This window comes from Mirounga angustirostris, unplaced genomic scaffold (genome assembly GCF_029215605.1).
Source record: "Mirounga angustirostris isolate CCGP_5_RB_7025 unplaced genomic scaffold, mMirAng1.0.hap1 SCAF_7, whole genome shotgun sequence".
Taxonomy (NCBI): domain Eukaryota; kingdom Metazoa; phylum Chordata; class Mammalia; order Carnivora; family Phocidae; genus Mirounga; species Mirounga angustirostris.
Genome location: NW_026991715.1, coordinates 35173344 through 35193654, shown reverse-complemented (window position 1 = coordinate 35193654; position 20311 = coordinate 35173344). Strand labels below are relative to the sequence as shown.

At 45.4% G+C, this 20311-nt stretch overlaps 1 protein-coding gene and 1 pseudogene across 16 annotated transcripts in view; both read right to left on the bottom strand.

Annotated features, from left to right (window-relative positions):
- The window catches only part of LOC123857349 (protocadherin gamma-C4), a 283181-nt gene that overhangs the window by 94264 nt on the left and 168606 nt on the right, over window positions 1-20311 (bottom strand). Inside the window, exon 1 of one of the 16 annotated variants that reach the window (XM_064596030.1) lies at window positions 10055-14093. The exons of 13 other annotated variants lie outside the window; for them this stretch is intronic. In XM_064596030.1, the coding sequence (XP_064452100.1) occupies window positions 10055-12475 (2421 nt within the window). In that variant the 5' untranslated portion in view covers window positions 12476-14093. 2 more of the 16 variants (XM_064596026.1, XM_064596036.1) reach the window with 2 other exon arrangements.
- On the bottom strand, window positions 14319-20305 carry LOC135365379 (protocadherin gamma-A9-like; annotated as a pseudogene).

The window sequence follows — 20311 nt, the reverse complement described above, 5'->3', positions numbered from 1 at the left end:
CCTGTTTAAAAGTCTTATCTGCTTCAACGTTAGGAATTAAAATGCTAGCCAATAGCCCCGAAGGGCTATCTTTGTTAAGAATATCTTGTGTGGCTGGAAAATGATCAACAGATGTGAGAAAATTAAATTCCGGATGAGTTTGATCCCCTGGCACACATAAATTATAGGCATAGGGCAATGTTCCCTCACTGTAGTTAGGGGGAATCTCGGGTCCAGACTTGGAGCAGAGAGCAGACCCAAAGCAACCCCTTGCGGTGGGGCTGGAAGAGCTTCGCAGGCGCAGGGCAATGGCCAGAGTCAATGCGAGGAAGAAGAGCACCGAAATCAAAGCCAAAGCCACCACCAGGTAAAACTGCAGCTCAGCCTGGGGGTCAGAGGGCGCCGGGCGGTCGCTGACATCTGGCAGCACTTCTTGTAGGCTGTCGGCGAAAACCAGGAGCAGCGTGGCTGTGGCCGAGAGGGGCGGCTGTCCCCCATCCCGCACAGCGACCAGCAGGCGCTGGCGGGCCGCGTCCCTGTCGCCCAAAGCGCGCGCCGTGCGCACCTCGCCCGTGCGCAGCCCCAGGCTGAAGAGTCCCGGCTCGCTGGCCTGCAGCACGTGGTACGACAGCCAGGCATTGTGTCCCGAGTCGGCGTCCACCGCCACCACCTTGGTGACCAGGTAGCCGGGCTGCGCGGCGCGCGGCACCGTGTCGAAGAGCGCCGAGCCGTCGGGCCCCAGCGCCGGGTACAGCACCCGGGGCGCGTTGTCGTTGCGGTCGCCCACCAACACGCGCAGGCTCACGTTGGCGCGGAGCGCGGGCGAGCCCTGGTCGCGCGCCTGCAGGGTCAACTCGAAGGCGCGCAGCTGCTCGTGGTCGAAGGCGCGCTGCGCGAACACCACCCCGCTCTGCGCGCTCACGGACACGTAGGACGCCAGCGCGCGTGGCTCCAGGTCGCTGGCCACGATGGAGTAGGAGACGCGGCCGTTGGGCCCCAGGTCGGGGTCGGAGGCGCTGACTTGCGCAATAGAGGCGCCTGGGGGATTGTTCTCGGCCACGTGAACCACGTAAGAGGCCTGGTGGAAAACCGGCGCGTTGTCGTTGACGTCGGTGATGTGCAGGGTGATGGTAGTGCTGGAGGAGAGAGGCGGCTTGCCCCTGTCGGTGGCTGTTATGGTGACATTGTATTCCGGAGTCTGTTCTCGGTCTAAGGGTTCATCTGTCACCAGCTTGTAGTAATTATTAGATGAAGAATGAATCTTAAATGGAGTATCTCTGCTTAAATTACATGTGACTTCTCCATTTTCCCCAGAATCCTGGTCCTGTGTTTTGAAGAGAGCCACAACCATTCCTGGATGGGAATCCTCCAAAATCTGATCAGAGAGAGAAGTGATGATTATTTCAGGGTTGTTGTCATTTTCGTCTAGAACTTCTATGATTACTTTACACTGTGTAGAGAGGGATCCTCGGTCTTTGGCTTCTACATCCATGGTATATCTTTCTACTTCTTCAAAATCCAAGGGTTGATGTGTCATAATGTTTCCTGTAGCAGAATCCAGAGAGAACACGTGCTGGGCTTTATTAGCTACACCAAGGAATGAGTAGGTGATCTCAGCATTGAAGCCTTCATCTCGGTCAGTGGCGCTCACCTTCACCACCAAAGTGCCAGGGGGCACGCTTTCCCGAAGACTGACCCTGTACATATCTCGGCTGAACACTGGGGGGTTATCATTGGCATCAACCACCAGGATTTGGATTTGAGCTGTGCTGCTTCGTGGTGGATCCCCGCTATCTAAGGCTGTCAGCACCAGATGATGAGAGCTTTGTGTTTCTCGGTCCAGGGTCTTCTTCAGTACTAATTCTGGATATTTGCTACCATCAGGACTGTCTTTCACCACCAAGGAGAAATACTCATTAGGACTTAATTGGTATTTGCTCAGTGAATTCATGCTAATATCAGGGTCTTCTGCAGACTCAAGAACTGTTCCAGTCCCCAGGGTGACAGATTCACTGATTTCTAAATTTATTTCATCTTTATGGAATCGAGGGGCATGGTCATTAATATCCTCAACAACCACAATGATATGAAAAATATTTAAAGGATTTTCCACCACGGCTTCCAACTGCAACTCACATCTTCTTCTCTCTTTGCATATCTGCTCACGGTCTATTCGGTCCTTCACCAGTAAGTCCCCGCTCTCCGCATCTACGTTGAAAAGCAGCTTCTCTGTGCTAACTCGCAGCTTCCGAGCCGACACATCCAGGACGCTGAGCCCGAGATCCTTGGCGAGATTCCCCACCACCGAGCCCTTGGCCAGTTCCTCGGGAATGGAGTAGCGGATCGGCTCGCAGAGCGCCGGGTAGAACAAAGGTAGCAGGAAGGGAAACAGTACCTGCAGCCTGCCGGCGGGGCGCCTCTGAACGCAGCTTCCTCCCATTGCGCGCTATAGTTCTCGCTGGGTCCCAGTCTCTCGAGCTGGAGAAAGTGCACGCTATCACACTGGTAGCATTCGGCCCAGAGCATACAGACCCTCCAGTCTTGGGGCTGGGAATCTTTGTGTGCTGGGGAAAGTCTGCGCAGCCCGGAACCCGGTGTGGAAGCGGGTTCTTTCTCTTTATGTTGTTGCCTGCACAGGAAAACCCAGGCTAGAGGCTGAGGAATCCCGGGCGACAGCACTCGCCCTGTACTGGCCGACAGCGGCGCCCAGAGGCTTTGTGTGGAACCGCAATATAGTTTTCCTCTATTTCAGGAAATCTTTTTATTTTTAATTTTTAAAAATATTTTAAGTAATCTCTTCACGTGACGTGGGCTCGAACCCACAAACCCAAGATCAAGAGTTGCATGTTCTACCGACTGAGCCAGTCAGGCGCCCCAGGAAATCTTTTTTTTAAATGTTAGATGATATCAGCTAAAATATTGAATCTTCTTTCTCATTGATTTCATTTTCATCATGAAACATGTTTCACATGGTCAAAACTATCATATGTTTTATATGTTAAAAATTTACATAAAATTTGAACAGGTAAAATGATTTTTCAAAATTCAAAAAAGCACAGAAGAATATAGAGAGGAAAGTAGGTCTTCTATCCCATGGCTCGTTGCTATCCAGTTCTTCCATCCAGAGGCAATCATTGTTGTTCCTTTTAAAAGTAATTATCCACAAAGGCTAGTACTGAAGATAAGCAAAAAACTTTTTCATCTTCAATCCTAGCTTATATTTAGCAAGAAAGTATTAATCCATCCTCCATATTGAGGAACTAGAAGGCAGTCATTTCCATATTCATTACAATCATCTAGAGTGTTCTGTACTGCTTTGATGTAATAATATTTTAAAACACTTGGTTACAATAGCTACCATGTCAAAAGTTTTTTTTTTTTTAAAAAAAACCTGGGTTTTTCAGAACAATAAAATTATTTCTGATAGATGCATAATAATTTTGACTCTCCCAAAGCCAGAAATTTAAAATGTCTGTGTCCATGATGTAAGCTAATAACTACAACCCAAAAGGATGTGCTCTCCTTCCACAGACCTATTGTTCAACAAATGTTGGATGACATGTCATGGTCTCATAAGTATTTTGAGACACAGTAGGACATTCTTTGACTTTATGCTACCATATTAGTTTACAAGAATATTAGTAATAAGTTAAAAGTAAGATATCAGGGGTGCCTGGGTGTGTTAAGTGTCTGCCTTTGGCTCAGGTCATGATCCCAGGGTTCTGGCATCGAGCCCCGCATCAGGCTCCCTGCTTGGCAGGAAGCCTGCTTCTCCCTCTCGCACTCCCCCCGCTTGTGTTCCTGCTCTCACTATCTCTCTCTGTCAAATAAATAAATAAAATAAGATAAAAGTAAGATATCAAACCAAATACATCACCATCATCACTAAATGGGCTCATTAGTAACGCTACTGATCATTTGTTTAGAATAATTTTGTGTACTTCTCTGCTTATATTCAGATCTCCCACAGAAGTGATATTTCTTTCTTGACTTTAAGTTTATTGTGACTTTTAATTTCAGAGTTTTCAGATATTCAGGTCAGTCTTCTTTCTTCTACATTGAAGAGCCACTGAAATATTGTTGGCACACATCTTTCGCTGCTCTTCTTGGGAACATGTACAAATCTGTCTCCCCAGTCTATATTTTTTCAGCCTTAGAGATCGGAGAATTTAACAAAAAATGGTGACAGCAGAACCCCAAATTTGCTTCATTTAACCTTCTGTAGGTTCTCTAGAATCCATATTGAGCAAGGAAAGTCAAATTAAAATGCTATGTCTTTCACATAACAGTATGCAATTAGAATCACAATCAAAAAGGATGCTGCATTTTTACCAATGATGGAAAAATTTAAGCACACGGTGTTATCAAATGTTAATAAAATATTAATGAAAAATTCAAATCTCTCCAGGACGCATATTCAACTGTAATTGTCGCTACAAGGTATAGTTTGAAAAATAAAACCACAAAGGTGTTGAGAAGTGGTGTTGTTCTTCTCCAACAACATTGAGGGGCCTTGTATTGGCATTGTTTCCAGTGAAGCTAATGCATTTGTTTCTGATATTCACCAATTCTTACCAGACCCGCCTTCAAAACAAGAGCTAGGGTTGCCTAAGGGGCTAGGATTTCAACACGTGGCCAAGAGAAGTGCACATAAATTGAAAGACACTTCTGTATGGAAATCCTCTCAGGAACTGTCATATTGTATTCAACAAAACTATAAAATAGAAGGTTCTGCAAGGCAAATCATAACAGTCTGTGACATTGGCCTTCATTGGGATTAGGTGAATATTGACCAGAAAATAAAAACATACCAATCTCAATAACCATCAAGTTCTACTCTTCATTGTTTTAGCAAGAAACAAATAACATTAAAACGGAGAAGTGAAACAATAAAGATCGGCATTTTCTATCATTATGCTGTAAACCTAAAAGTAATGCCAATTATAATTCTTAAAAGAAGGAGAGGAAAACTAGAACTCACTGGAACCAAAGGGGTATCTTCTACAGGAAGCTTCGAATCATCTAACAAAGACAAAGGATCCTTTTTCCCACAGCTCTCCTGGCTGATGAGCGTGTCCGCGTAGTTGGGCTGGGGGAAGATCACGTGACTCTCCCGCGAGTCCGCGGTCAGGGAGACCTCGTGGGAATAGGTCTGCAGGAAAGCCCGCACCCCGTCCACGCCCACAAAGTGCGAGGCCGGCACGCCCACCAGCCCGCCTCCGGAAGCCTGGAGCAGACGCGACGCGTGCCAGCGCCTCAGCCTGAGCGCCAGCAGCACGATGACAAAGGCCAGGAAGACGCACGAGACTGCCGCCACCGCCACCACCAGATACAGCGTGAGGTCCGAATCGTCCGGGTCGGCGGGGGTCCTGATGCTGCCCAGGTCGGCCAGGACGTCCGGGATGTTGTCGGCCACGGCCACGGTGAGCGTGACGGTGGCCGAGAGAGGGGGCTGGCCGTGGTCCTGCACCGCCACCACCAGGCTCTGCTTGAGCGCGTCTCTGTCCAGCAGGGCCCGCGCCGTGCGCACCTCGCCCGTGTGCAGCCCCACCGCGAAGAGCCCTGGCTCGCTCGCCTTGAGCAGGCGGTAGGACAGCCAGGCGTTCTGGCCCGAGTCTCTGTCCACCGCCACCACCTTGGTGACCAGGTAGCCGGGCTCTGCGGAGCGGGGCGCCAGCTCCACACCTGTGGAACCGTCGGTGGGGAGGGCGGGGTACAGGATCTCTGGTGTGTTGTCATTCTGGTCCAGCACGAATATACTCAGTGACACATTGCTGCTAAGTGGTGGGTCCCCACTGTCAGTGGCAATCACCTGAATCTGTAGATCACGAAACTGTTCGTAGTCAAAGGATCGAAGTGCATACAGGACTCCTGTGTCAGAGTTTATGGAGATGTAGGAGGATAGAGGTGCTTCCTGGAAAGTGTCTTCAGCTAGGGAGTAAATAACCTGAGCATTCTCGTGGCTGTCCGGGTCATGTGCAGTCACTGAGAAGATGGAGGCACCTCTAGGGTTGTTCTCCAGGATATAGGTGAAGTAGGAGATGTGGGAAAAGGTGGGTGGGTTATCATTAATATCTGCCACGTGCAGGGTGAAGTGAGTTTCCATTAATAGGGGTGGATTTCCTCCATCTGTGGCCGTCACTGTAATATTGTAAGAGAATACCTGTTCCCTGTCAAGGGTTCTGTGTGTCACCAGTCTATAATAACTGTCGATGGATTTTTCTAACTTAAATGGTAGATTCTCTGATATGGAACAGGTGACCTGTCCATTCTGCCCAGAGTCTGGATCATGCACGTTTAAAAGGGCTATAACAGTCCCAAGAGGTGAGTCTTCCATCAGGGGACTAAACAGAGATGTGATGGTCACCTCTGGACTATTGTCATTTACATCTTCTACTGTAATCAATACTTTTGCCATTGCAAGATATGCTCCGCCATCTTCCGCTTGTATTTCTAATTCATAGAAATCTGTTTCTTCATAATCTAGATTTGCTGATAATTTTATTTCCCCAGTATTTTTGTTTAGTTGGAATTTCAACAATTGCGTGTCAGGTGATTTTCGGAACGAATATGTTACTTCTCCATTGGCTCCTTCATCCCTGTCTGTGGCAGTGACTGTCAGCAGCTGTGTGCCCACAGGCAAGTTCTCTAGAACTCTCACATGATATTCTGGCAATGTGAAGACCGGTGCGTTGTCATTTGCATCGAAGACAGTCACACTGATGAGAACCGTACCGGATAGGAGAGGGTCGCCCCCGTCCAAGGCAGTGAGGACAAGGTGGTGCACTGCCTGTTCCTCCCGATCCAGGGCATGTTCCAGCACCAGCTCTGGGTATTTGACTCCATAGGCATGAGTCTGAACTGCTAAGGAGAAGTGCTTATTGGAGCTAAGCTGGTAGCTTTGGAGGGAGTTCACACCCACATCCGGATCAACAGCTTCCAGGAGAGGAAATCGCATCCCTGGAGCAACATTTTCATTAATTTTTACATCTACATTTTCTGCTTGGAATTTTGGGGCATTATCGTTGATATCAGTTACTTCTATTTCGATCCCAAAAAGTTTCACCCTATCTTCCACAAGAATGTTAAAACTCACCAGACACGGCGCGCTCTGAGCGCAGAGCTCCTCCCGGTCTATCCTGCCTGCGGTGACCAAGCTGCCGCTTCGCGGGTTCAGAGCGAAAAGCTGCGTCCGACCTCTGGAGACAATGCGGACTCCACGTTCCGCCAGCTCCCGGGGCTCCAGCCCCAGATCCTTGGAAATGTTGCCCACGAAAGAGCCTTTCTCCAGCTCCTCAGGAACGGAATAGCGGATCTGCCGGGCTTGAGCCTCCCATGACAGACCGAGAACAAGACAGAGCAGAACCAGCGCGGTGCGGTTGGAGCGGTTCGTTTTAGCAGCCATTGTTGTCTAGTCAAGGAATTCTCGCCAAATACTCCCTGGGCACGTTGTGTGTTTTGACCGATTCCTTTCTCTTTCCCTGGCTTCAGGGAGCCTCGGTAGCCTAGGCACCTTAAATTCTGGAGTGAGTTTTGCTGCAGCTCTGCAGCCGGTTCGTAGGAACTGAGGAGATTTGCGTAGTCAGAGCCCTGAGAATCCGGATTGAGCGCGGGCTGCGTTTCTCTCCTAGCAGGCGAACAGCGGCGCTCAGAGTCCTCAGAAGTTACTGCACCCACTGTGTATGCAATGGACAACAAACGCTACTCTTTGTTGGATATTTTATTTTATTTTACAATACTTCTTTGGTTTCTCAACTGATATCCCTTAAGCCAACTATTTGTAGGTTTCTTACTGAGTAGGATAAATGGAATGAAAGTACTATAAAATATTACATGAAAATAACTGGTCAAGTACACATCTGTAACACTTATTTTTTCACTAGAAACGTACCCACTTTAAAAGGTTAAGTAATGGGGGCGCCTGGGTGGCTCAGTCGTTAAGCGTTAAGCGTCTGCCTTCGGCTCAGGTCATGATCCCAGAGTCCTGGGATCAAGCCCCACATCAGGCTCCCTGCTCAGCGGGAAGCCTGCTTCTCCCTCTCCCACTCCCCCTGCTTGTGTTCCCTCTCTCTGCCAAATAAATAAATAAAATTAAAAAAAATTTTTTTAAAGGTTAAGTAATGTCTAGTCTATTTCTTATAAGCTTCTAGCTATATTCAGAAAAGTCTTACAATCTTATTTGAAATTTTGGCTGAAATGGTCCCATTATGTTTATTTTTTAATAGGTTTTTGTTGTTTATTTTTTTTTAAGATTTTTATTTATTTTTTGACAGAGAGAGAGAGCGAGAGAGGGAACACACGCAGGGGGAGTGGGAGAGGAAGAAGCAGTCTTCCCTGCCGAGCAAGGAACCCGATGTGGGGCTCGATCCCAGGACCCTGGGATCATGACCTGAGCCAAAGGCAGACGCTAAACGGCTGAGCCACCCAGGCATCCCTCCCATTATGTTTAGTAGACATTCATTTAGAAACTATATGAGATATATCCCTTGTAATTCACTTATAATTTTTATTTTAGCTTTAACTAATTAACCAATTAATTAAATTTGTTTAGCATTAATATTGTGGAAAAGGTCTTCAAAATATTCTTCTTTCTAAAATAGTTTTATTGAGCCTTTGTAAATTTTTTGAAAAAATGTTTATTATAGGCATATATAATTAGAAGTTAATTTGACTATTTAAATGAATTGAGCAAGTAACCACAAACTAAAAGAAACACAACATGCCTGTGTTGTAATGCAAAGAAAAATATCAAGCTACAATTTTAAAGACAAAGTTAGACTCGTGATGTATGTTTTTAAAAAAAATAAATATTTACTCAGATGACCTGTTTTCATCAGAACATTGATGCCAACACAATCTCTTCTTTTGGCATTTTGTATGGAAGCCCAAAGTAAAGTGGTTCACACATCTTCAATTGTATGTGCCTATCAAACCAGAAGCAGTTCTCTCCTCAAAGGTGAGGAGTTGAGAGGTCCACATCTTTTTTTTTTTTTTAAGATTTTACTTATTTATTTGAGAAAGAGAGAGTGAATGAGCGAGTGAGATTGAGCATGAGTAGGGGGAGGGGCAGAGGGAGAGGGAGACTAGCAGACTCCCCGCTGAGAAGAGCCAGGACACTGGGATCATGACCTGAGCTGAAGGCAGATACTTAACTGACTGAGCCACCCAGGCGCCCCTAGGTTCACATCTTTCATTCAGAGAACAAGTTCAGAACTGTTTATGTCACTACACCCCCCAAGTATGGAACTCTTCAAAGATTTTATATTTTGTCTTCAAAGGTTTTATATCAATCAGAGACAGAGTGCATGCAAAAGGCAATGACGTTTCATTTGCTTTCTTGGAAATTCGTTATCTTGCAATGTAGAAGAAAAAAAAGATTAGGAAAGAGACGATTTAAACTCCAAGAAAAGATAAATATAAGAAAACAACCAGAAAAACCAAAAGTAGAAGAGAAAAACTCTTCTAGGGTAGTTAGTATTAAGTTCTGGGGACCATAGAAAACTCGGCAATGGAAAACAAGTTCTGACTCATCATCCAAGGAAAATACATACATCTACAACTTCTCATAGCATTTCAGAGACTTGGGATCTGCTCACCAGCTCCCCTCAAATGCTTAGTTTTTTAAACTATTAAGATAAAGAAAGATACCTAAATGTACCCAGGATATTATTTGCAATAAATGTTTCTTTGAAACAAGCACTTGCTTTGATACTTAATGCATTGCTTAATATTATTAAACTCAAACATATAAGTAGGATATGGAAAATTCATCTTAAATCTTATCAGATTTGAATAATTAACTATTAATGTATTTGGTAAGAAGCCACTGCCTGTTTTGCTAATCTGAACTTGACTAGATACCCCCAATTTAGTGACATTATTTCTGAATTATAGAGCAACTTATGAACCAAGTAAATCTTGAAAAATATAATCAGCAAAAAGTAAACATTGAGAAGACAAAAAGGTGATTGGTTACACATTTTCTAAATACGATTCTATATATAAAAATGCAGTAGTATGCCTGAAATAAGAGAAACAAGTAGAATATTTCAGAAGACACAAAAGTGGAACTCACCGGTGTGAGAGTCTCAGGATGTGCAGTCAAATCATGCCCACCCTGAAGTGGAATTAAGGCCCCAGATGAATCACCACAAAGCAGTATATCTTGTCCTGAACTCAATTGCTCATTGCACTTTAGAAAATTAAACTCTGTCTTTCCAGTATGGGCAACGCACAAATTGTAGGAATAAGGCAAAGTCCCTTCACTGTAGTTGGGAGGAACCACAGGTCCTGACTTGACACACAGACCAGGCTGAAAGCAGCTCCAGGAGGCAGGGCTGGAGGAGCGTCCCAGGCGCAGGGCAACCGCCAGAATCACCGCGAGGAGGAAGAGCACCGAGATCAGGGCCAAAGCCACCACCAGGTAAAACTGCAGCTCAGCCTGGGGGTCAGAGGGCGCCGGGCGGTCGCTGACATCTGGCGGCACTTCTTGTAGGCTGTCGGCGAAAACCAGGAGCAGCGTGGCTGTGGCCGAGAGGGGCGGCTGTCCCCCATCCCGCACAGCGACCAGCAGGCGCTGGCGGGCCGCGTCCCTGTCGCCCAAAGCGCGCGCCGTGCGCACCTCGCCCGTGCGCAGCCCCAGGCTGAAGAGTCCCGGCTCGCTGGCCTGCAGCACGTGGTACGACAGCCAGGCATTGTGTCCCGAGTCGGCGTCCACCGCCACCACCTTGGTGACCAGGTAGCCGGGCTGCGCGGCGCGCGGCACCGTGTCGAAGAGCGCCGAGCCGTCGGGCCCCAGCGCCGGGTACAGCACCCGGGGCGCGTTGTCGTTGCGGTCGCCCACCAACACGCGCAGGCTCACGTTGGCGCGGAGCGCGGGCGAGCCCTGGTCGCGCGCCTGCAGGGTCAGCTCGAAGGCGCGCAGCTGCTCGTGGTCGAAGGCGCGCTGCGCGAACACCACCCCGCTCTGCGCGCTCACGGACACGTAGGACGCCAGCGCGCGTGGCTCCAGGTCGCTGGCCACGATGGAGTAGGAGACGCGGCCGTTGGGCCCCAGGTCGGGGTCCGAGGCGCTGACTTGCGCAATAGAGGCGCCTGGAGGGTTGTTCTCGGCCACGTGAACCACGTAAGAGGCCTGGTGGAAAACCGGCGCGTTGTCGTTGACGTCGGTGATGTGCAGGGTGATGGTAGTGCTGGAGGAGAGAGGCGGCTTGCCCCTGTCGGTGGCTGTTATGGTGACATTGTATTCCGGAGTCTGTTCTCGGTCTAGGGGTCCATATGTCACCAGCTTGTAGTAATTCTTAGAAGAGGAATAAATCTTGAAAGGAATATCCCTTCTTATGTTACAGACAACTTCTCCATTTTCTCCGAAATCCTTGTCCCGTGTTTTGAAGAGAACCACCACCATTCCTGGAAGAGTATCCTCCAAAATTTCATCAGAGAGAGAAGTGATGATTATTTCGGGGTTGTTGTCGTTTTCATCTAGGATTTCTATGATTACTTTACATTGGGTAGAGAGACCACCTCCATCCCTTGCTTCCACTTCCATGGTGTATCTTTCTGTATCCTCAAAATCCAATGACTGGTTATTCTTAATCATACCTGTCTTCTCATCCAGTGAGAACATGTGCCTTGTACTCTGAGCAGTACTCCTGAAGTAGTAGTTTACTTCTGCATTGACCCCTTCGTCTTTGTCAGTGGCTGTCACCTGCAACACGGAGGATCCGGGGGGCAGATTTTCACTAACACTGACTCTATATTCATCTTTGCTGAACACCGGGAAGTTGTCATTGGCATCCCTGACAAAGATTTCTATTCGAGTGGTGGCACTTCGTGGTGGGTCTCCCCCGTCCAAGGCAGTCAGTATCAAGCGATGAGAACGCTGCTCTTCCCGGTCTAGGAGCTTCTCCAAAGATAACTCTGGGTATTTACCACCATCGGAATTAACTCTAATCACTAATGAGAAATAAGGGTTAGGATTTATCTGATAATCTTTAACTGAGTTCATGTTTATATCGGGGTCGGTGGCAGGGTCAAGGGATATTCGTGCACCTTCGGATACAGATTCACTGATTTCTAAATTTATTTCATCTTTATGGAATCGAGGGGCATGGTCATTAATATCCTCAACAACCACAATGATATGAAAAATATTTAAAGGATTTTCCACCACGGCTTCCAACTGCAACTCACATCTTCTTCTCTCTTTGCATATCTGCTCACGGTCTATTCGGTCCTTCACCAGTAAGTCCCCGCTCTCCGCATCTACGTTGAAAAGCAGCTTCTCTGTGCTAACTCGCAGCTTCCGAGCCGACACATCCAGGACGCTGAGCCCGAGATCCTTGGCGAGATTCCCCACCACCGAGCCCTTGGCCAGTTCCTCGGGAATGGAGTAGCGGATCGGCTCGCAGAGCGCCGGGTAGAACAAAGGTAGCAGGAAGGGAAACAGTACCTGCAGCCTGCCGGCGGGGCGCCTCTGAACGCAGCTCCCTCCCATTGCGCGCTCTAGTTCTCGCTGGGTCCTAGTCTTTCCGGAAAGCTGAAGAAACTGCAATCCACGGGATCACTGGAAGAACATTCCGACCATGACAGGCGGAGCTGGAAATCTGTGTATGTTGGGCAAAGCCTGCGCGGCCAGGAGCCTCAGTGTGTGAGCGGGTTTCCTTCCGTTTGTGTTGGTGACTGAGCAGGAAAACCCAGGCTAGAGGCTGAGGAATCCCGGGCGACAGCACTTGCCCTGTACTGGCCGACAGCGGCGCCCAGAGGCCCCGTGTGGTACCGCAGTCCACATTCCAGAGGATGTTTTCCTCTTGAATCCAATTTTTCTCTAGATTATCTCTAGAATATAAATATTGCTCTTCGAAACTCCTATATAAATTTCTATAAATTCCCTGTACTCTGAGAAGTGCTCCTGAAGTAGTAGTTTACTTCTGCATTGACCCCCTCATCCTAGTCAGTGGCTGTCACTGCAATAGAGAGGACTTGGAGGCCAATTGTATACATAGAGAAATATATATATAATGATATATTTTTCTCTATATATGTAGAATATGTATACATTGCTATTTGAAAATGCACTTATATAAGAGCCCAAAATTTTAGTTTTACTCAAGTTTTACAGTTGTATGTAGTGTTTTAAAGAAATTTATTATGCAAAAATTTCAAACTTATTCAAAAGTAGAGAGTATTATTATTGAATCTTCATATACTCATCACCCAATGGCAATAACGATCAACACAAGGCCATCTTCATTCAACATATATATTGTACCCCCTCATTATTTTGAAGCAAATCCAAGATATTTTAACTCTTAAGATGAAACATTAAGATAAGCAAAGATTTTATCCTATTTTGTTATATAAAATGCTACCAATGTAAAAGTCCTATCTCATTTGAGAAAAGTAGAATTCAGCGTTTTCCCCACTCTGCCCAGTTATCCATGCAGTGAGCTTGCAAGTGATATTATTAATGGTAGAGAAAAGTAGTAACCTATCATGATATACAAGCCTTCATCAGTATCTGTTATCTTTTCCCAAATTAACGCATATTTAATATCTATGAATACTAAGTACCAATGGTTATTCCCCAGGACAGAAACTTCAAGTGACAGTTTCCCAAATGCACAGTTAAAAATATGACCCTGGGGGCGCCTTGGTGGCTCAGTCGTTAAGCAGCTGCCTTCGGCTCAGGTCATTATTCCAGAGTCCTGGGATTGAGTCCCACATCGGGCTCCCTGCTCCACGGGAAGCCTGCTTCTCCCTCTCCCACTGCTTGTGTTCCTGCTCTCGCTATCTCTCTCTCTCTCTCTGTCAAATAAATAAATAAAATCTTTAAAAAAAATAACCTGAAGGATGCTTTAATTTTTTTCTTACTAGCTTAGGAATAGAGTATTTGAAATAATTATGTCTGTATGTCATAATGGCTTTCCAGACTTGCTAACCCTATAGCCAGCGTGTTTAGAATAGAATTTTGAGTCAACTTCAAAGCTTATTTTTAAATTCTCCTGGAGGGGTGCTTGGGTGGCTCAGTTGGTTAAGCCTCCAACTCTTGATTTCGGCTCAGGTCATGATCTCAGTGTCATGATATCCAGACCCCCTTCAGGCTCCGCACTGAGTGCAGAGTCTGCTTAAGATCCTCTCCCCCCTCCCTGTCCCTCCCCTCCCCTCTTCACTCTCTCTCTCAAAAAATAAATAATAAAAAAAAGTCTCCTGGAATGTCATTTTTTACTTGAAATGACACTATGTTTAAAATCAAATAAAATATTGTTTTCCTTATAGCTAAAAGCCAGTAAAATATTTTTAGAACCTTGTCCAGCAGGTCCTGAGAATATTTTCCTAAATTGTCTCCCTTATTTATTTCTAGCCTGTAGATTGGAGAATTGAGCCACAAATAACAGACAGTTGAGGAATAATTTTTATCTCCCTTGTTTTGTCCTCTCTCAGTGTTCATTCTTAGAAACCCCTTTAAGTGAAGTGTCATTCTTCCTCAACAGTGATCTTTAAATTCAAACAACCTCTACTAACATGTGATCTGAAAAACATAACCTCAAAGGGGTGTTGTCCTATCATAGAAACAGAAAAGCAGAAGCAGAAAAGTCTGGGCTTTTAGTTTCTTCAAGAAGAACAGATGTGTTTTGTCATTAATTTACCTTTACAAAATCAGTATCAGATGTAGTTATGTTGCAGCAGTATGTAAGAAGTTCACAATGGGGCCACTGAAGATAACAATAATAAATTTCAGGAATGGAAAACCACCCCTAAGGATTAGTTGTGAACTGATAACCAAGCAAACACACCCAAATACCCATATCAATGCTCAATAATGAGAGCAGCCCCATGAAGGTTTCCATTGACCATAGGTTAAATTGATCATGAGAAAGTGAAAATTTTATCAGTGATGTAACCAAAAATGCCTGCTATAATGTTAGAGCAATAATTAGGCCCAGCGAAAACTTGAATGGTGTGAAATACGTTAACATCAGTGTATCACACCTTAAGTGCAAACCTTAAAAAACAGTTATAATAGAAAATAAGGGAAAAATGGAACTCACTGGAACCAAAGTTTCCTATAGGTTTTCTATAGGAAACCTAGAATCATCTGAAACACACAAAGGGTCATTTTTCGGACAGCGCTCCTGGCTAATCAGCACGTTGGCATACTTGGGCTGGGGAAAGATCACATGACTCTCCCAGGAGTCCGCCGTGAGTGAGGCTTCCTGGGACTAAGTCTGCAGAAAAGCCCACACCCTGTCAACACCCACAGAGTGAGAAGTAGGCACACCAGCTAATCCAACCCCCACAGCCTGGAGTAGATGTGAGGTGTGCCGACACCACAACCTGAGCACCAGCAACACAACGACAATGGTGAGGAAGATGCAGGAGACTGCAGCCACTGCCACCACAAAGTATTAGGTGGGGTCTGAGGTCTCTGGGTATGCGGGGACCTCCAGATTGTTGAGGTCAGCCAGCACATCTGGAATGCTGTCAGCCAAGGCCACAGTGAGTGTGACAATGGACGAGAGAGGGGGCTGGCCGTGGTCCTGGACCACCACCACCACCAGGCTCTGCTGGAGCCTGTCTCTGTCTAGCAGGGCCTGCACTGAGAAGAGCCCAGGCTCACTGGCTTTGAGCAGGTGGTAGGACAGCCAGGCAATCTGACCTGAGTCTCTCTCTACAGCCACCACCTTGGTGACCAGGTAACCAGGTTCGGCAGAGTGCACACCAGTGGAAACATCAGTGGGAGGGAGTGGGGTACAGGATTTCTGGCACACTGTCCTTCTGATCCAGCACAAGCAAGTTCAGTGACACATTGCTGCTGAGCAGTTGGTTCCCACTATAGCTTGCCCTCACCTGCATTTGAAGATCATGAAACTGCTCAAAGCCAAAGGAGCACAGAACATATACCAGACCAGTGTCAGAGCTGATGGAGACATAGGAGGAAAAAGGCAACCCTTGGATAGTGTCCTCAGCCAAGGTGTAAATAACACCTGGGTGTTCTCTCCCTGTCAGGGTCATAGGCTGGCACCAAGAAGATGGAGATGCCTCTAAGGTTGTTCTCAGGGAGGTAGACTGAGTAGGAGTTTCCAGAGAAGCTGGGTTATCATTGATGTCTAGGGTGTACGTTGATGTAAATTTCTGTGGACAGGGGTGGCATTCCTCTGTCTGTTGCTGTCACTGTGATGTTATATTCAGAGGTTTCTTCCACTGTCAAGAATTTGGACTGTCAACAATCTATAATAATCTATTAACTTTTCCAATTGAAAAGGTAAATTATGAGGTGTGTTACAGACAACTTGACCATTCTTCCCGGAGTCTCAGTCATGCACATTCAAGAAGGCAATTACTGTTCCAGGAGGAGTATTTTCCAAGACTGGGCTAAACAGAGATGTAATGATCACTTCCGGTCTATTGTCATTCACATCTTCCACTGAAATGAGCACTTTGGTCCTCCCCAAAAGTGCCCCCACATCTTCAGCTTGTATTTCCATTTCATAAAATGCACATTCTTCATAGTCTAGACTCTCTGCCGTTGATATTTCCCCAGTATTTTCATTCAGCTGGAATAGCGGAGACTGCTTTTCACTAATTTTCCAGATCTATAGGCTACTTCTCCGTTGGCTCCCTCATCCCGGTCGCTAGCGCTCACAGTAAGCAGCCGGGTGCCCGGGGGCACGTTCTCTGGGACTTTCACTTGGTAAATCGGTAGAGCAAAAACCGGGGCATTGTCGTTTGTATCCAGCACTGTCACGTGGATGTGCACTGTGCTGGAGCGACACGGGTCACCGCCGTCTGAGGCAATGAGGACCAGGTGGTACGCAGCCTCTTCCTCGCGGTCCAGGGCCTTCTCCAGCACCAGCTCTGGGTGTAGAGTTCCGTCGCCTCCAGTTTGTACGTCCAGGGAGAAGTGGTGATTGGGGCTGAGCTGGTAGCTCTGCAAGGAATTCATGCCCACGTCCGGGTCAACAGCCTCTGGGAGCAGATAACGTGTTCCAGGTGCAGCAATTTCATTAATTTTTACTTCCAGATTCTCAGCCTGGAATTCTGGCGCACTGTCATTTATATCAGTTACTTCTACTTCCATTCCGTAAAGTTTTACTCTTCCACCAGGACTTCAAAGATTTTTTTTTCATTTATTTATATGACAGAGAGAGACACAGCAAGAGGGGGAATACAAGCAGGGGGAGTGGGAGAGGGAGAAGCAGGTATCCTGCAGAGCAGGGAACCCGATGTGGGGCTCGATCCCAGGACCCTGGGATCATGACCTGAGCTGAAGGCAGATGCTCAATGACTGAGCCACCCAGGCGCCCCCACCAGGACTTCAAAGTTAACCAGACACTGTATACTCTGAGCACAGAGCTCCTCTCGGTCTATCCTGCCCACGGTGACCAAACTGCCGCTTAGGGGGTTCAGAGCAAAAAGCTGCGCCCTACCTCTGGAGACAATGTGGACTCCGCGCTCCGCCAGCTCCTGGGGCTCCAGCCCCAGGTCCTTGGAGATATTCTCCCACAATATAGTCTTTTTCTGTCTCTTCAGGCACCAAATAGCGTATCTGGCTGGCCGGGTCTCCCAAAGCCTCCCCAGGAAAAGGCACAGCAGAACCAGGCTTTTGCCTTGCGGGAGATTCAGTGGAGCGGCCATTGTTGCTTCATTATGGATATATATTTTTTTCCGGAATGCTTTCTGTGCAAATTGACTCCTTAGGTTCTTTTTTCCTCCCTCAAATTATGATGATCTTTTTTCTTAGGAAAAACCGAAGTGCCCCAGGTTAAGAGGATGAGTTTTGTTGCAGCTTTTGCTACAATTTGTGGGATCTGTGAGGCTTTGTGTAGTTGCAGATCCTAACATCGGGATAGGATAGAGAGCTGCCTGAGCTTTTCTTAGAGCTGGTGAACAGCGAGCTTAGAGTCCTAATCCGTCACTACACCCATTGAGATAATACTTGATTACAGATGACTGAAAAAGAAAATACTCTCTTCTAACCATAATTGTAGACTTGTCTCACTGTTTCTTGCATTCTCATTTCAAAAGCAATTACCATTCTGGATATGTTAGTTGAAAATGAAGTGGAATGAAACTTCTATTAAGTGTACTGTTAAATCGACATTTTTTCTTTCTTTTCTTTTTTTTTTTTAAAGATTTTATTTATTTACTTGAGAGAGAGAGACTGAGAGAGACAGCATGAGAGGGGGGAGGATCAGAGGGAGAAGCAGACTTTCTGCTGAGCAGGGAGCCCAATGAGGGACTCTATCCTGGGACCCCAGAATCATGAGCCAAAAGCAGTCGCTTAACTAACTGAGCCACCGGGCACCCCTTTTTCTTTTTTTAAGTAGGCTCCACACCCAGCGTAGAGCTCAATGCAGGGCTTGAACTTCCGACGACCCTGAGATCAAGACCTGAGCTGAGATCAAGAGTCGGAGGCTTAACTGACTGAGCCACCAGGTGCCCCTCACTGTTTTTTCTTAATATCAAATTAACTTATTCTTGGTAGAATTTTGCTCTCCTTTTACATATGTAAATTATTCTAATTCCCTTTTTATAATCTTTCAAAATTTTTCTATATGTCATTATTTTCTGAAGTAACTACAGTGTACAATACATATGGATTATTCACTTTGAAATTATTTTATAAGGTTAATTTATGCAGATAGTAAATTTGCTGGAGTAAGTTTTCCTTAAAATTTCACTCACAAAAATAATTTTAATTAGGCAACAGTAATAGATTTTCTCACCTAATATTGCTAAATCTTGAAAGGATTGTTTTTTAAAGTTGCATATTTGTGAATGTTACACTTTTATGCTATTTCGATTTTTTTTAAATTTTCTATGTGAATACATAATGCATACACTGGCTATGGCATTTGGAATATTCAAATAAACACACAATGAAAAGCAAGTTTCCATTTCAGTCCTTCCATAAAGAAATTACGCAGTTTTAAAGTAGTCTTGGGGCGCCTGGGTGGCTCAGTTGTTAAGCGTGTGCCTTCGGCTCAGGTCATGATCCGGGAGTCCTGGGATAGAGCTCCACATCGGGCTCCCTGCTCAGCAGGAAGCCTGCTTCTCCCTCTCCCACTCCCCCTGCTTGTGTTCCTGCTCTCACTATCTCTCTCTCTGTGTCAAATAAATAAATAAAATATTTTTTAAAAAATAAAGTAGTCTTAAACTTTTTTTTGTAAAGGTCACTTAAACCTCTGTGATAATTAGAGAAAAAGAATACAAGATGTAGAACAAATTATTATCATTAAAAAGCAAAGAGTGCCAATACAAGAAATTCTTTCAGGGGAACCTGGCTGGCTCCATCAGTTGAGCATGCGACTCTAGATCTTAGGGTGGTGAGTTCAAGCCCCACAATGGACGTAGAGCTTATGTTAAAAAAGAATTCTTTCAGCAATTTGTAAAGATACCATTTACTGAAGCAGTTACTAAGGAAGACAAAGCAAAAGACTGATTCTTAAGAAATGGCAACTTTGAGCATGAAATTAGTAATTTTTGCCATTAAATGGAATATTCGGGATTCTCCTTCCCTCCTACAGATACAAGAATGATGAGAAAACCTCTAATTACAAATGTTTAGAGTTCCAAATAATAACACAAATCCAGTGACTTTCCCCCCTTTCTTCAAAAAATATAGGTAAGGAATGAGAGCAAGTGATAGAGGCAATAGCATTTCCTTTTCTTTTGTCAAGTGTCTTCTAGTAACTATAAGAGGAAGAGGAGGATTTTATATTCAAGAAAATTTGAAGGAATTTAGATAATGATTGGACCTTCTGATGAATTCACTGAGTCTCTCTCCCCCGCTCCTCCCCCCACACGATTTTTCTTACAATTTAAAAGTACTCAAACAGTCATGACTAAGTAGATATAAGGAACTAGACATGAGGAATAAACATTTAAAAAGATGGAAAGTCTACTAGTGAAATCAGTGAAGAAAGAAGGCTAATAGTTTCTTTGCTTTAAAGAACGAATTAAATGATTGCCTACTTTAAATTTAATGTTTACTTACATGTAAAAAAACTCAAATATGTTAAATAAATGAGGCAATCTGGGTAAATTTCATTACCTATGAAAAAAGATATAAGAAATTGATATAATACTTCTGCTGTGAAGCAAGGAGGAAACTCACTACTTCATAAATCTGAACTAGGTGTGATAACTCTATTATATGTCACATAACTACTCCCAGCTCACTATTCTCCTTAAAAAATGGAAGTACAGCTTTCCGATGGGCTATAATATCCTTAAGACAACTTACTACTTAGAAATGTAATAGATTTTCATATAAATATGAAAAACTGGATAAATGATGAAAAGGAGTAGATACTTATATAGAACTCAC